The sequence below is a fragment of the Mus caroli genome, unplaced genomic scaffold (assembly GCF_978045245.1).
Source record: "Mus caroli unplaced genomic scaffold, Mus_caroli_1 scaffold_12, whole genome shotgun sequence".
Lineage (NCBI taxonomy): Eukaryota > Metazoa > Chordata > Mammalia > Rodentia > Muridae > Mus > Mus caroli.
In genome coordinates this window covers 25,351,352-25,367,763 of record NW_028227267.1, presented here as the reverse complement: position 1 = coordinate 25,367,763, position 16,412 = coordinate 25,351,352, and the positions used below count along the sequence as shown (strand labels likewise).

The 16,412-nt window shown below is 46.9% G+C and overlaps 1 protein-coding gene across 1 annotated transcript in view; it reads left to right on the top strand.

Moving 5' to 3' along the window:
* The first annotated feature begins 2,935 nt into the window (after positions 1 to 2,935).
* Positions 2,936 to 16,412, top strand: part of CUNH10orf53 (chromosome unknown C10orf53 homolog) — a 13,855-nt gene continuing 378 nt past the window's right edge. The window contains exons 1-3 of the mRNA XM_021182433.2: positions 2,936 to 3,057; positions 14,291 to 14,410; positions 15,670 to 16,412. The exon at positions 15,670 to 16,412 is cut by the window's right edge and continues 378 nt beyond it. Coding sequence (XP_021038092.1) covers positions 2,961 to 3,057; positions 14,291 to 14,410; positions 15,670 to 15,734 — 282 coding nt within the window. The 5' untranslated portion in view covers positions 2,936 to 2,960 and the 3' untranslated portion in view covers positions 15,735 to 16,412. The remainder of the gene's footprint in view (positions 3,058 to 14,290; positions 14,411 to 15,669) is intronic.

Here is a 16,412-nt window from a genome sequence, read left to right as displayed (position 1 = left end):
GTCATGATGTCTCTTCACAGCAACGAAACCCCAAGACACCAGTCTAGCCAAATCAGTAAACTTCAGGTTTAGTGAGAGACTCTGTATCAAAATCCAAGGTAGTGCCAGGCATGGTGGCTCACAAGTTGCCTTCTGACCTTCATACGCATGCCACACACACACACATATACAATTAGACATGTGTACACACAAGGAGAAAATGAACTATGAAGACAGATTAATAGTAAAATCAGGAAGAAAATCTGTACAGACATGTCTAACAAAGTTAATAACCCAATGAGTAGTACCCTGGTGAGGGGTAGATTTATCTTCTAAAAGTACACAAAGCTTAGAGAAAAACCAAGTATTTAGTATCCTAGTTAGGGTTACTATTGCTAATTACGGTTACATTGTGACAAACACCATGACCAAAAACAACTTGGGGAGGAAGGGTTTATTCCGCTTACTCTTCACATCACTGTTGATCTTTGAAGAAAGTCAGGACAGGGATCCAAACGGGGCAGGAACCTGGAGGCAAGAGCAGAGGTCACAAAGGAATCCTGCTCACTGGCTTGATCCTCGTGACTTGCTTATAGAACCCAGGACACCAACCTAGGAATGTCCCCACCCACGACAAGCTGGACTGTCCCTATAAGTGTTACAGTTCTGATTGGAAAGGTGTCCCCAGTAGAAATGTTCCAGATCTTAAGGGAAAGATATCCTAGCAGTCTGAAGCTAAGGAATCCCACAACCTCACACTGCACAACAAACCTCACACAAGAGATTATTGGGAAAACATAAGAGGGCAGGAGAGAGACAGGCTTTATTTATATAGGGTTTCTTTCGGGGAAGAACTTTCTAGGGTGGAGATTTCCAGGGTGGGGGTTGGTGGGATTTCAAGTCCTGAGCTCGGGTCAGCTCAGGGATTGGTGGGATGTCAAGCCCTGGTATTGAGAGCACCTCAGGCTTCCTACTTTGTAGGTCAGAGCTTAGTTGCTCTGTCCAGAGGGGCTGATCTGCCCAATATGAGTGGTTGGAGTGTTCTGTGGGCAGAGCACGATGGTTGGAGGTCCTCAGGGATGGAGCCTGTCTACTCGGGTGCCTCAAGGGGCTTACACCCCCATCAATCACTAATTGAGAAGATACCCTCCAGGTGTGTCTGCTTACAACCCGACCTTCCCTAGGCATTTTCTCAGTTGAGGCTTCCTCTTCTCAGATGACTCCAGCTTGGGTCAAGTTGACAGAAATCTAGCCAGCACAGTTAGGTCCTTCCAAAAGGCATGAGGCCGTATTGATCAGAATAAAGAGTAATGATATGGTGTCTGCCTTTCTCCAAGTTTGCCGTGCCCTTGTGAGTTGAGTCACTCTCTGCTGTTGGGATGTGCTGTAAACTAAAGTTCCCAGAAAAAGCCATGCCTAGGAAGGGATTCTGCATGGCTGATTGGTTGGTTTGTACTTTACCGTGGATGGCAGAGAGTCGTAATGTTCAGATCCAGAGCCAAAAATCATGTTGGGTTATTGTTAGTCCCCTCAGTATTCATTCATTGCTAACTTCCCTGACTGACCTAATATCTTGTCAAATATCATGTAAGACCTTTGGAATATATTAACAGAAGATTAGCATCCATAACATCAACCCAAGATATCATCAGGTAATACATATCTGAAGCCTATCGCTGAGTTGTCCTGCCTTGCTATAACTCGCCCACCCATAGTGCCCACCAATGTATTTGGTGAAAGTTTTGAATTATAACTTCCTTTTGTTCTGTGGCTTTAAACATTTATAAAACCACTTCTATGTCGGAGCATGTTATTGGGGGCGACCTGAATGCATGCTTCTGGGCCATGGTTACTGGTATTTGGCTCAGAATCAACTCTTTTCTTCCTCTTATGGAGAAAGTTGGGTCTTGCACTCCCAGTGTGAATCAGTGTACTAGAGAGATTCAGAATTCTACTGGCGTCCTCCCTCTGTTCACCAGGATGGATGAACCAGCATGTGAACAGGTTGTACACATGGGGAGAATTGAAATACACAACAGTAGCATATGTTGGGAGAGGAATTGGTGGGAAGGAGGTTTTAATCCTTGCGCTCTTTATAAAGCGTACAAAGATTTCAGCTATGTCGATTTTTATAAATGTGTGTTCCATTCACAAGAAGGCAATTGTGAGGCTTACCTAACTGCCATGAAAAAAACAAATAAACAAACAAAAGCGAATCTCGGGGACTGTGGGACAAATGTTTCCTCCTTTCCCTCCCCAAATAAAGCAGGTCTCTGGGGCTGCCTGCGTCCAGGGATCCAGTTTCCTCCATGGAGTGGGGTTTCTCATCCATGGGCCCTCCAGGTTCTCCCTGTGTTGTCTGTGTCTGGGGAGGATGGCAATGAATGAGAAAGAGAGTGGGGGCAGGGAAGGAGAAGAAAGGAGAGAGAGAGAGAGAGAGAGAGAGAGAGAGAGGAGAAACAGAGAGGGGGTGATTTAAGGATTTAAGGTGGTCAAGCATCAAGCATTTGGGAGGCTTTAACAAAACAAAGACACACAGGTATGTCTGTTTGTATGTATGTATAATAAATCAATCAAAAACAGGTCAACAAAGAGAGAAAACGCACCACTCTACTTTCCTGCTTTTCTTCATGGCTTAGCAAGGTTCCTAAACCTCAGCAGAGTTCATACAAAATGCAGGCTGCAACTGGATGGTTAGCGATGAAACTAAGCAACTCTAGACAGTGCAGTCAGACACATACTTTCTCTAACTGGCGGGAGTTACTCACTCACGCAATCACCGCTAACACTTAACCACAGCAGGTGGAAACTGAGTTACTGTATATACCAGTAACTCTGTGCTAAGCCTGGGGACTTGGGACAGGAAAGTCTTGGCCCCGCCCAGCAGTGGCCCCGCCCACCCCTCTGAAGGCTGGTCTGGCGGTTGCCTAGCAGCAGGTGTTAGAGTCCTTGACAACCTCTTTCAGCCAGGACAAAACACCATGCCTGCGCAAGCGGTGGTGACCTTGCGCTATGGGCCCTACAGCGCAGTGGGCCTGTCCGTGGAGCACCGCACCTACCGACTGCAGGGTCTGCAAGGTGGGCCACCCGACTGAGTGCCTGTTTTTGAGCCTTAGTCTCCCGGATGCAACTTGAGTCCCCTACTTAGACCTTCTCTCCTCAGACCCCAGTAAAGTACCTCCTTCCCCAGGAAGCCTTCCCGGGATGACTTAGCATCTCCCTCCGGCTCTCCCTACTTAGATATAAAAGCTAAACATGAACACAGTCTGCGGATATCCTGAGTGTTAGGAGAAAATAGCTAATCCCACATTAGGATTGGGGAAGCTTAGGATGACGAATAACAAGGGACCTTTGTAAGTCAAGTGGCTGCAGAGTGACAGGCCTAAGATACTACCCTTTGCTTGTTCATTTATGCAGCTGGCTCCATGTTAAACGTGTGCATAAACTCAGGCAGGTGTTGAACTGCTGAACAGGATATGTTGATGACCAAGAGTCATGCTTAAAGCCTGTCAGACTAGAGCCAAAGGCTCTAAAGTCCAGAGGACACAAAAATCAGTTTGGGGGGAGGTGGTATTTGAAGTTCACACCTGAAAGGTGGGTCAGCTTTTCACTGTTACATCACTCTCACTAAGAAAATAGTTGTTGAGAGGTTTTTGTTGCAAATCCCACAGTGTCTGTGCTTGTAATTATGTCAGCATGATGTTGAAAGACCCACAACGTGAGGACTCCCCCACATTCTGACTCAGGAGAGGCGACACCCCAAAATCACCAACAAGAAACGGTCTTGCTGCAAACTGCAAGAGGATTTTTATTCAAGAGCTCTCTTGGGCCCACAGTCATACACCACGCAGGGGTAGAGGACCATGGCGCCCCGAGTAGCTGGATAAGGGAGTATTTAAAGGAAGAAACCACAACTCAAGGAAGTGGGGAGGACATTGTTGGAAAATACCAAAGATACCAGTTAAGAGTCCCAAGGAAGTGCAAGGTCACAAATGTCACAAGGAATCACCTGGTAATTGTGAGGGTTATTTCTCAAGACAGTTTCTAAGAGCCCCTAATGATAGCACATTTGCATTGCAGGTTCTGGTAATGGTCAGGGTGACTTTCTTTGAATGAACACTCTTTGAACCCAGGAAGCGGGTGGGTGGAGGAATGTGGCTATCTGTTTTATGATCACAAAGGCCACACTTCCAAGCCTGGGCCTAAAGGCCTAGAATTTTGTTTTTACGTTTTACTCTTTCAACATAAGCTAGAGTTGTTTGGGAAGACTCTTTTGAGACAATGCCTCCGTAAGATTGGCTTGTAGGCAAGTCTGTAGTAGCTTTTCTTAACCAGTTATTGATGTGGGGAGGACCCAGTCCGTTTTGAGTGGTACCACTCATGGTCCTGTGGCCCTGGGTTCTGTAAGATCTCAGGCTGAACAAGCCACAAAGAGCAAGCCAGTAAGCAGAGCCCTCCATAGCCTCTGCTTCAGGCCCTGACTCTGAGTTCCTGCCGTAAGTTCCTGCCCTGACTTCCTTCAGTGACGGACAGTGATGTGGGAAAATAAATCCTTTCCTCCCCGAGGATCTCTGGTTTTATCACAACACTTGAAACTCTAAGACAGCATTTATAAGAGTCTGTTTCGGCTGCCAGCGTCAAATGCTACAGGCTATGTGCCTTGGACAATAGAAATCCTACTTTCTTCCATGCTGGAGGCTGGAGGCCTGGCTAGGTACTGTGATTTCTGGTGTAGCTCTCTTCCTTGTATGCTGAAGGCCACTTTCTCTCTTCCCTCAGGTACTGAGAAGATGGATACAGTAGCAAACAAACTAATAGCTCATCTCAGAGAGACACACATCCTCCTTTTACATTTTTTAAAATAACATTTTAATTACCTATCTTTGACATTTTCTTTGTTTTGTTTTTCTTTGTTTTGTTTTTCTTTGTTGTTGTTGTTGTTTGTTTGTTTTTGTTTTTCATGACAGTGTTTCTCTGTGTAGCCCTGCCTGTCCTAGAACTCATTTTGTAGACCAGGCTGGCCTCAAACTCAGAAATCTGCCCGCCTCTGCCTCCCAAGTGCTGGGATTAAAGGCGTGAACCACCACCGCCCAGCATCTTTGACATTTTTATACAACATATTTTGATCAGATTTGCTCCCTCCAGCTCTACCCACAGCTTCTAATTTACTCACTCTCATGCCTGTTTGTTTGTTTGTTTGTTTGTTTGTTTGTTTGTTTTTAAAAATACTGCTAGTCAACTCTGTGCTGCCCAAATACTCTCGGGTGTGAATATCTCTTGGGGCATGGCAAACCTTCCCAGAGACACATCCTAGGGAAAACTGACTCTTCCTGCCCCAGCAGCTATTAATTGCTAATAACGTCAAGGTTCAAAGTGGGACTTCACGCCCATGCCCCCTTGGCATACTGGGATTTGTCTGGCATGAGCCATCACAACTGCTGTGAGTTCATGTGTGTGCCTGTCCTGGTGTATCTTTACACTAAAGTTTTGCTTTAGTCATCTGCCACCTCTGCTTACAGTCTCTCTGCTCCTCTGTTCCACAGCAATCCCCTGAGACACAGCAATAGAGAGTGTGATATTCATGTCCCATTCAGGACTGAGCCCTACTGGCCAGCTTTTATTTTTTTTTTTTTTTTTTTTTTTTTTTTTTTTTTTTTTTTTTAGGTTTTTCGAGACAGGGTTTCTCTGTATAGCCCTGGCTGTCCTGGCACTCACTTTGTAGACCAGGCTGGCCTCGAACTCAGAAATCCGCCTGCCTCTGCCTCCCGAGTGCTGGGATTAAAGGCGTGCGCCACCACGCCCGGCTCCTACTGGCCAGCTTTTATAGTGCTGGGAGTAAGGGTTCCTTTTACCCAGCTGTGAACCCTGAGAGCTACAAAGTGACTGGCCTGGCAGGACATGCCCACTGGTGCAGTAGTGGCACCTACATTATGGGAACAGCTAAAGACTTTCTGGTTGGAGTTAAGGAACACTCTACAGAATGGAACCCGTACCTGGAACCTTTGGAACCATGGCCTTGCTGGGTAGTCAGCTTATACGCTCTAAAGACAAAGCGTCTTCTCTTTCTGCTAAATGGGACCATTAAACCAACTTACCAATTAAACCAACTTCCGAAGACTTATCATGATACCCACAGATGAGGAGACCTCTCACCTCTCATAAGAGAAGCTGCTGCTTGCAGTAGGTAGCAAACTGGCAGAGACCCACAACTGGAAAATGTACAAAGAATAAGGAACTCTAATCCTTTCAAACCGGGGGTTCCCTGTGACTTCATTTAACCTTAGTTATAGACCAAAAGCCAGAGGTAGGACTTAAGCACACCAATTGAGGAAAATATAATTCAGCCCATAATGGTGTCGCGTTACAACATTAACTAAAGATCACAGTGTCACAGAAGCATCATTTGTCTGTTCCCAGAGGTTTCCAACATCCTAAACAATAGCACTACTTCATAAGTAGCAACTCCAACCTCCACCCCTAGTCCTCCCGCACTCTAATCAACTTTCCATCCCTGTGCACTTGATATTTAAGATGCATAAAATCCGCGTATAGCCCTGCACTGTGGAAATGGCATTAGCAGAGGCCGAACACAGGGGCTCTGAAGATGAGGTAACCTCCTAGTTCTGACATGGCCTCCTTCACGAGCCTCCCTTTCCTTGTTGGTAAAAGGAGATTGCAAACCCCTCAGTGGCGTGAGTCTGATGAGAAATGCAGAGGGACTAGTGAGCAGCGTGCCACATGGGGCAAGGACTTATTTCAGAGTCAGTCATTAGGAAAGAAGGAGGGGGGTCTCTCGGGAGCTTTGAGGACTGGGAAGCAGTTCGGTCTGGTAGAGGATGACAGACAACACGAGAGTTGGGCCTGTTTTGTCCTTGACATCAAAGAGTCGGCAAAGGTGCCTAAGTGAAGAACCACAAATTAGCTTTAATCCCACCACTTGGAAGGCAGAGGCAGGCAAATCTCTGAGTTTGAGGCCAGCCTGGCCTATAGAGCTAATTCCAGACAGCCAGTGCTACACAGAGAACAGACTACAAGGAGACCCTGTCTTGAAAAACTATAAATAAAGACATGCCATGATTTGTACCTTACGGTCCAGTTCTGAAGGGGGAAATTGGAAAAGAGAAATGGAGGAAGTTGAATTATTGAGAGACATCAAACCAGTGTGTAGAAACCATGTTCTAGGATTTAGATGAAATGAAGGCAGGAGCGATTCTAACTGTCAATGAGTCTGGACACCGATGACATTCAATGCCTCCCTTCTCCCGGTCTCAGGTCCTGGCCTCTCCCTTTTTGCTGTCTCTATGGCCAGAACCTGACACCCATTTTCATCCCTCCTCCTCTGTTATATCCACTAGTCAGCCTGTCCGTCTACCTCAGAGTCAGCCTGTCCGTCTACCTCAGAGTCAGCCTGTCCGTCTACCTCAGAGTCAGCCTGTTCGTCTACCTCAGAGTCAGCCTGTCCGTCTACCTCAGAGTCTTTGTTCTTGCTGCATGCCGCTAATTCAATCTTTTTTTGGGGGGGGGGTTGTTTTTGTTGTTGTTGTTTTTTGAGACAGGGTTTCTCTGTATCGCCCTGGCTGTCCTGGAACTCACTCTGTAGACCAGGCTGGCCTCGAACTCAGAAATCCACCTGCCTCTGCCTCCCAAGTGAACCTCCCTCTTCCTCCATTTCTGATCAGTCATCTTCATTGTCATCGTCATTGCCATCCTCTATGTTGTGTCATGGCTTCCAACCTGAGCTCACTGTAACCATCACGGCCTCCTTGTAGTCTGTTCTCAGAACCAGAACAGGGTCAGAATATGGCTTCATTTCTGGATAACTCTGGTGGTTTCCAGCTCCACTTGGGATAAAAGCCCAAGACCTTCCAAGGCCATCAGGCTCCTTCTGACCTCCTTGACCTGCTTACACATCCACTCCGGCCATGCCCACACCCTCACTGACCATGGACCTCTCTGGGGACCCCAGGAGCTTACACCTGGTGCTCAGGAGGAGCTGTACCTGTGATGCTTTTTCCAAATGATCCTCTCTTTCCTTCCTCAGCCTTCATGCCATCTGCCCTGAAAGTCACCTTCATGGGCAAGACTTTCTGAAATCTCATGTCTATGTGTATGTGTGTGTGTGTGTGTCTGTGTGTGTGTGTGTGTGTGTGTGTATTGCGTGCCTTGCACACATGCTGACACTCGTGTGCAAGTCAAAGGATAAATCACAGGAGTTGATTTTTTCCTTCTACCATGTACGGTACTGGGTATCATACTAAGGCTGGCAAGCTTGACAGCAAATGTCTTTACCCAGCAATCCATCTTGGTAGCTCTGCCTCCTTCCTCCTCTATCTCCCTCTGTCCTTCTTAGTGTTCATAGATAGCACAGCACTGTTCTTAGCTCCTTACCTCACACACACTTTGACATACTCTTCAGTGTGTCCTATCTCTTCAGATTCCTATCTGTCCTGTTCCCTGCAGGGGCCCAGTTCCTAGGACCTGGTTGCTGGTATATATATGAAAAGTGTTGCAAGACTTTTTCTGGGGAGATGTGGCCAAATTTCTATTCACCCCAGATGGGGTACTAACAGCAGACCGAAGAAACAATTCCACCCATGTCTGACTTGGCAAGCCAGTGAGCTTACTGGAGTTGCCCACTTACAGGAGCAGGAATGATTGAAAGGCAGCTGCATCACAGGAAAGGCCAGTCTCAGCTGGGCAATAACTCACAAGAGCTGTGTCCCTGGAGCTCCCTGCTCTGCTTCCTGCTAGCCCCATTGAAGGGTCTTCTCTCTCCTAGCCATGGCTAGCTGCTTAGATGACCTCTAGAGTGGGGTTTCCTGATAATGTTACTTTCTAAACATTCCAGGAAAGAATGTATCAAATGTGAGGACATAGCTACTCATCAGAAAATATAGAGCCATATGCTGGAGGAAGACTGGAGCAGGAGACAGAACCAGGCAGCGGGCAGAGGTGTTGCCTAAGGACAGAGTGCCAAGGGCCAAAATTGGGTAGTGCAGAAGTGGGGAAATGTAGACCTAGTAGCAGAAGGCTTGTTAGACGGGATTTCAGAAGAAACATCCCAAACTGCTGAGCTCCAGCTGTCTTCCAGAGAGAGAGAGAGAGAGAGAGAGAGACAGACAGACAGACAGAGACAGACGGGGGGGGGGGGGGGAGATATGCATTTACAATTGTGGGTCATGGAAGGATTAGAGAATGAATATTCTCATCTGGTTCCAGTTGAAAGACAAATTGGACAGTGAGCTCGCTCGGAGGGCAACTTGGGAGTGTCTATAAAATGTAACCCACACAACAAAAACTAAATGTTTGATTTCCAGGTTCTGCCTTCACTGCACCCCACCCCCACCCCTGCAGGTAACACAGGTGGCGTATTAGCGATGTTTTCTGCTGCATTCTTGGTAGAAAAAAAAAAAGGAAGCAATCAGAAACTGCAATGGCTCAAGACGCTGCAGCACATCTGGCACCTGACAGGGATGGTGGAGGCCTGGGTGGGTGAGCACAGCACTAGACAGGTGTAGAGCCTCTCCCGTGTCTCCTGCACATCTCTCTCCGCTTGAGAGGACGGATGATGGAAGAGGGGCATAAGGTAAAGTTAGGCTGGTTTTTAAAATGTTGTCCTTTTCTATAATGTCTAAGATTTTTACAGAATCCCGAGTCTGCTTTACATTTGTAATCTGAAAATCTTTTAGATGTACTTTCAGTCTCAGAAAAAAAAAATGTCCTAAAGAAAGACAGAGAAACAAAGAACCAGTGTACATCTGCAGTCCTGGCCTTGGAGAGCAGGGGGGTGGAGGATTAGGAGTTCAAGCCATCTTGGGCTGCCTGGGGCTCTGAAGCAGGGAAGACAAAAGAAGAGGAAGGACAATCAGTCAGTCAGGGTGACAATACCTGTGATCCCAGCGCTCAGGAGGCTGAGGCAGAAGGATCATGAGTTCAAGGGCATTCTGGGCTACTCCGCTAACACCCTCCCTTCCTCCCTCCCTCCCCCAACAAAGTAAGAAAGCGGTGGGGGAAAGGAAGGGTGGAGGACAGAGAGGGAGGAAAACAGACAGGGATCAGAGAGGAACAGAGAAGCTCGGTGAACTACTGGATGCGTGGTTCTCTGGCCTCAGAGAGGCAAGTAGCCCATAGGTACAGGATTCAGTGGAGCCAGAGCTGCTGGTCCCTCTTGGGGAGGAAATGGTATTTCGAGGAAGTCCTGGGGTGTATTTTGATGGCTGTGGAGGATGGCTGTGTAAGGCATCTGCAGGTGGCTGATTTGTAAAGTAAGCTGTGTACACCCATGCTTGATAACGCATCTAATAACAGCTGCCAACATTTACAAAGGACCTGGTGACAAGGGCCAAGGTGTTAATAGCAACAAAGCAGGGAACATTTACTCCCCCGCCCCACCCCCACTCTCCCGCTTCAGACCCTTCGGAGCGAGCAGACCTACTTGCAGGCACTCCTCTGTAGTATCTGCTTCTGAATTCTGCGTATGACTTTTAAAAATCATAGCGCTTTATCGTTTCCCGAAGCCCCGCTGTCTTTGGAAGGATGCCCGATCTTTTCTGAATGTGCCATGCCCTAAGCAATCTGAACACTCTTGTTCTTTATTATTCACGAATTATAATGGCTCGGGAAAAACAAAAAACAAAAACAAAAAAAACTCCACTAAACCAGTGCTTAAAAGAACCCTAAGTAATTGCCCTGGCCGTGGTTTCTCCTCATCTACTGTACTTGAGCCTGCCAAACGACGCCCTCAAAGGAATTGGAAGGCACTGGAACTGACCATTAAAAATGGAATCCATCTTTATTTAGTCAAGGCACCAAAGTGCCATCCTCCCATCCCCAGCGATGCATTAGCTGCACTCATTAATGGTCACTGACATTCTGTCTGCTCTGAGTGAAAGGAAGGAAAGCCATCCGTCAGTGTACCAGCAGCATTGACATCCTCCACAGATGGTACACAGCTCCGCCAGCTCAGGGAGGACAGAGCCTCTCCCCTGTCCCTGCACTTTATCCGGATTCCCTGTGAGGAATGAGGTGCCACTTCAAAGAGGTGGGTGTTCTGCGGGTGGCTTAGTGCCTCTGGCTGATTTATGCTGGAGTTTAGCCACTGCCTGTGCATAGACTTTGTTTCGGGGAACATATTTATCTGACCTTTCTTTGAATAGACAACCCAGTAGCAGCCCAGGAAACTATGTCCCCCTCCGTGCCAAGCGGTGGCATTTGGATGAACTGCAGGAATTCCGGAGACAGGGGGTGGGGTGGGGGGAAGGTGGGTCATTTTCTCTCATCCCTTAAACCATGCTACAGTCAGGTTCACTACCTCCTCTCTGACAGGAAGGGATAGAAGTCCTGAGGCTGATAAGTGTGACTGACTCTAAGGTAGTTGTCACTAGAGAACAAATCAGACAGGTAACCAATAGCCGCAGGGGAAAGTGGTGGTACTCTTCACCATGCCGAGTTTGCTGCTTTGGGGAGCCTGTGCTGACCCCAGGTTCCTGCAGGAAGGTCAAGAGACCTGCCCTTAAAGAGTTCAGATGCCTGTGCCTGGCAACCCCTCTAGGGAGAGAAGATCTCTTCTTGTCTGCTTCAGTTGTTCTTGGGAGCCCTCACCATTCACCTCTCGACTCTATGGGGTGGCTTGTTTTGTGGACCAAATCTGGTTTCAGCTACACCTTATCCTGGAAGAGTAATGCTGTCTCTATAAAATACTCCAACACCGCCGTGTGTAACCTGAGTTTCAGTCAGACGGGCCTTTCAGGGACGAGTCGTGGGCAGCTGGGAAGTGCTTGCCTCCTGAGGTCTCTTGCTGGATCATCTGCCTAGTCCTTATCTCCTCTTCTCTCAGAGCCCCTCAGGCCTTAGAAAGCTAACCTTGCAGTCTGGAGCAGAGTGATAGCTACACTCCCGTCCCACCCCTTTCAAATTCCAGACCACCCCAGGAAGGTCTACAGACTATGCAATGCCTAAGTCCTAGAAGCCACAGTGCACCTTATCATGTGTAGCTACTTCCTGTTGAGGAGAGTGGTGCAATGGGCAGGGGAAGGAGAGGCCAGAAATTCCTACCCATGGACTTACATCACCATCTCCCTAGCTGATGCACTGTCCTTCCAAACCAGCTGGACCACTTCCAGTTAAACAAGCCACTGAGTGCCCTCTTCAAAGATGTTTAAGATCAAGACACTAAAACAGGATACAATAGCAAAAACATGCCAAAGAACCGAAGCGGGCATTCTTTGGAAAGAGGCATTAGCTGAGGTAGGTCAATTAGGGCCAGCCCCGGGTGCCTGGGGAGCTGATTGTGTTAATGGAGACCCTCACCGAGTCTTTCTCAAGTTTCTTTCCAGAAGTGAAATCCAAATTATGCAATTAAAAGGCTCCCAGCTGGGGCCGGATGTGCTTGAACTGATTGAAGGATGAGGGAGTGGACACAACAACATTCGGAAACAGCCATTGTCTCTGTAATTAAATGCAATTAGCTGACAAAAATGTCTGTTCTTCCCCTCCGAAAACTGATTGGAAAGTAAAAAAACACGACCCCATCTGATGCCTTGTTCCTTCTAACCCAAAAGCTCACCCCAGCAGGCCGAATGCTAAAGGTGAGCCATGGCGCACCAGCCCTAGGATGGATGGGGCCCCGAGAGCACCAGGGAAACGGGAGAAGATGGCTGGAGAGACTAACTGTAGGGAGCTGCCATTCCCGCGAGCCACAGCCTTGATGGAGTGGGCGGGGCTGTAGTGGAGACTTGCCTAGCCAGCCTAAGACCTAGGTTCAGAGGGGGAAAAGAAAGGTTATCTTTACAAATTACCCGATGCTGGCTTGTAGGAAGGAGCCGCGGCGTGTAAATGATAGGCAAGCCTCAGACTCAAAGGTGAGATTAATAAATCTGTTTTCTTAAAAGTTTTCTAATTATTATAGACATTGTGGGGAATGCTGAGAGAGTAAGAACCAGGGAGCTTACTTTCCTGGCTCGTTTTCTTGAATTTTGAGACAGGCTCTCATTTTGTACCCCAGGCTGGCCTCTAATTCAATATCCTCTGCCTCAGTCTCCCTTAGAGCTGAGATTATAGGTTTGCCACCACACGGGCCTCTTCTTTCTTACATACATAGCTTAATTAATATTGAGTATATGTTCTTAATATATGTATTTATATCCTGATTTTTGTTCTTATCACAAATATCACTATTTTTAAAAATTCCTTTTTTCTTGTTTTGCTTTTTTCAGACAGGATTTCTCTGTGTAGCCCTGGTTGTCCTGGAACTCAATCTGTAGACCAGGCTGGCCTGGAACTCAGAGATCCACCTGCCTCTGCCTCCCAAGTGTTGGGATTAAAGGTGCACACACACACACACACACACACACCCCAGCGTTTCTTCACTTTGGCACCTTTGATGCCAAGGGCAAAAGAGACCCAACTCTCACGCTGTCCGCCATCCTCTGCCAGACCGAACTGCTTCCCATTCCTCCAAGGTCCCGAGAGACTACCACCCAGCTAGCTAAGTCACTATTTCTCCATATGTATTTACATATTCTGTGTACGTGTACGTGTGTGCATGCACACACCCGTGTACATCATGACACACATGTGAACACGAGAGGACAACTGAAGAACTGGTTCTCTCCCTCTATGACACGGATTTCTGGGACTGAATTCAGGCTGTGAGTGTCAGCAGCAAACACCTCACCCAGTGAGCCATCTCACCAGCCTACAGCTTTAAATTTCCAAACTAAACTCTCATTATGTACACATAGCACTGCTTACTCCGTCAGCCTCTTATTATCAGACCTGTAAACTGTTCATAGAATTTGGGTATTATAGAAAGAACGTCTTGTTGCAAAAATTTGTATTTCTGATTTTTTTTTCCTTATGGGATTTCTTTTAAGTAGAATGTTCTTGAAACATGTTTTTGAAGGTCTTTGCTTCTGCTATAAATTGCCCTCTAGGAAGCAACCAAATTCTATTTCCATCAGTGGGAAAAGAAGTTTCTGGATCCTGGGTCACCTCCTATACTGAGTACTGCCTCCATGATGCTGAGTTGTGGGGCACCCAGCGGCCACTTCCAAGAGATGGAATATTTCCTAACAGTTCCTCCAGGTCTGAGGAAATTCACAAGCAAGGCCTGTGTCACTTGAGGGTCTGTCTTTGCTTTCCTGAGACTTTAAGGACACATGGAGGCCAGGGAGCAGCTAGTGCCCACCAGGTGGTTAGCTTATGATCGCGAACAACCCGGGAGGAGACGAGCTGCCGACATCCGTGAGGACGAGGGCGTAGATTAATGTGGAATCTATCCACGTCACACATGTCCCTCTTTTCTTTCCAGCTGTGTTGGCCAAAGACGGACATCAGATCATCCTGGAGCAGATAGAAGACTGGAATCTGGTGGAGCTTGTGGTAAATGAGGAGACGGTCTTTCAATGTGATATCCAAGACCTGGAGTTTGGTAAGGCTGTGGGGCTCTCTCCCAGGCCTTTGCTGAGCAGTCTTTGCCCTGTTTCTAGTGGAAATGGTCAGGGAGCCATGCCTAGAATCAAACTGGGGTTCTTTTTGCATTTCAAACTCACTTCAAGAGGCCTGGTCCCTGAAGCACATGAAAGACAGCATGTGTGTGTATGTGTGTGTGTGTGTTTGTGTGTGTGTGTGTGTGTGTGTGTGTTGGGGGATATACACTTGTGTGAGCACACACTCACACACACACTATATACATACAAACACACACTCACACATAACACACAATCACACACACCATATACACTCACACATAACACACAACACATACCATATACACACAAACACACATAATACACACTCACACACACCGTGTACACACAAACACAATCACATATACCACACACTCACACATACCACACACACACACTATGTACACACAAACACAATCACATATACCACACACTCACACATACCATATACACTCACACACACCACACATACACACACCATGTACATATACAAATGCACACACTACACACATATCCTAACAAACAGTCACAGAAACACACACACCACACATATACCCTGACACAGAGAAACACACAAATACACATACACACACCAAACACACACCAGATACAAACACACCACACACACATACACACACCCTGACATACACACACCACACATAAACAATACATCACACACCACACACACATACCACAAACATTCACACACACACACACACACACACACACACACACGGTGCACTGTTGTGCTGTCTAACTTCTTCACCAAACACTGTAGACAGAAGAAGAAAGAAAAGAAAGCTGAGCCCAGCCTTCAGATGTAATTGGAAGAAAATGCGGTTTTGTATTTAGTTTCCATTTCTCACATTAGTAATGTATGTTTTATTATTTTCTTTCAACATGATTTTTGTTCTATTTGTTTACTTTATCTAGATTTCTGAGACAATTAGAGTCAGTATATTCACAGGATACGACATGATCAGCTATAGTCTGCACATTTCTTTGCCCTGGGGCATTTATGGCCCCATAGACTGGCACCAAGTCTGCCTCCCCGTGCCTAAGAGCAAGAGCTTCAGGGCTCCACCAAAACTGCTAGAGGCTGCTTAACAGTTCACATGCCTGTAGCCTTCAGAAATACACTCCTAGTGAAAACTCAAGTTATACTTAATATTACATCAATTTGTATTTAAAACTGGCCAAAAAGTGTTATCTATTTTTCTAGGGGGTGATGGCAAACTAGACCCACTGTGTGAAGAGGCCAGGATCGCTGTGCTAAATGCCTTCTGATCTCGTGGAGCAGACAGAAGAACACCAGCTATGTCCTCCAGTCTACAGTACCTGCAAAAGGGGCTTAGTAGCCACATGGACGGTAGGCTCTACCAGTCAGGACATGGCGATGCCACCTGTCCACTAGTCTGTCCAGTCTGGAATTCTCATCTGGCTGCATAGGCACCCACAAAGATAATAAAAACTCCTCCCTGGCAGCGTCTGTCAGTCTTAGCCCATAGGGAGAGCCCTCCAATATCAGGTGCCCTGGATCTGAAGGAAATAAGAAAATGCAATCTAATAACAGAGCTCCGTCCCCTAATAAAGCGCCATTGCCAGAAGCATTAGACATTGCATTCCGAAGCCTGCCAAGAACCAGGGGCAGGCAAAGTTAACGAGCTTCCAAGTAGGGGGTGGGTATGAGGGCTCTGAAAGTCTGGACTGAACCAGTATGAATGCAGAATTCAGAAACCTGACCGTCTGTACGGGTTTATTTCTTGCTCTTACTGGAATACATTTTTAATTGCTAGTATAAAACTATGTGAAATCAAATCTTTACTTGTCCCTGTTGCAAACAAGAAAAGCATCTGCCGCCTTTTGTGTTAGCCAGTTCATCAGGATGCTCTAAAGGAGGCAGGAGGCAGTCTGGGGCAGACTGGAGTGACTTTCGGGCTCTCTGGTGGAGAATAGAACCTCATG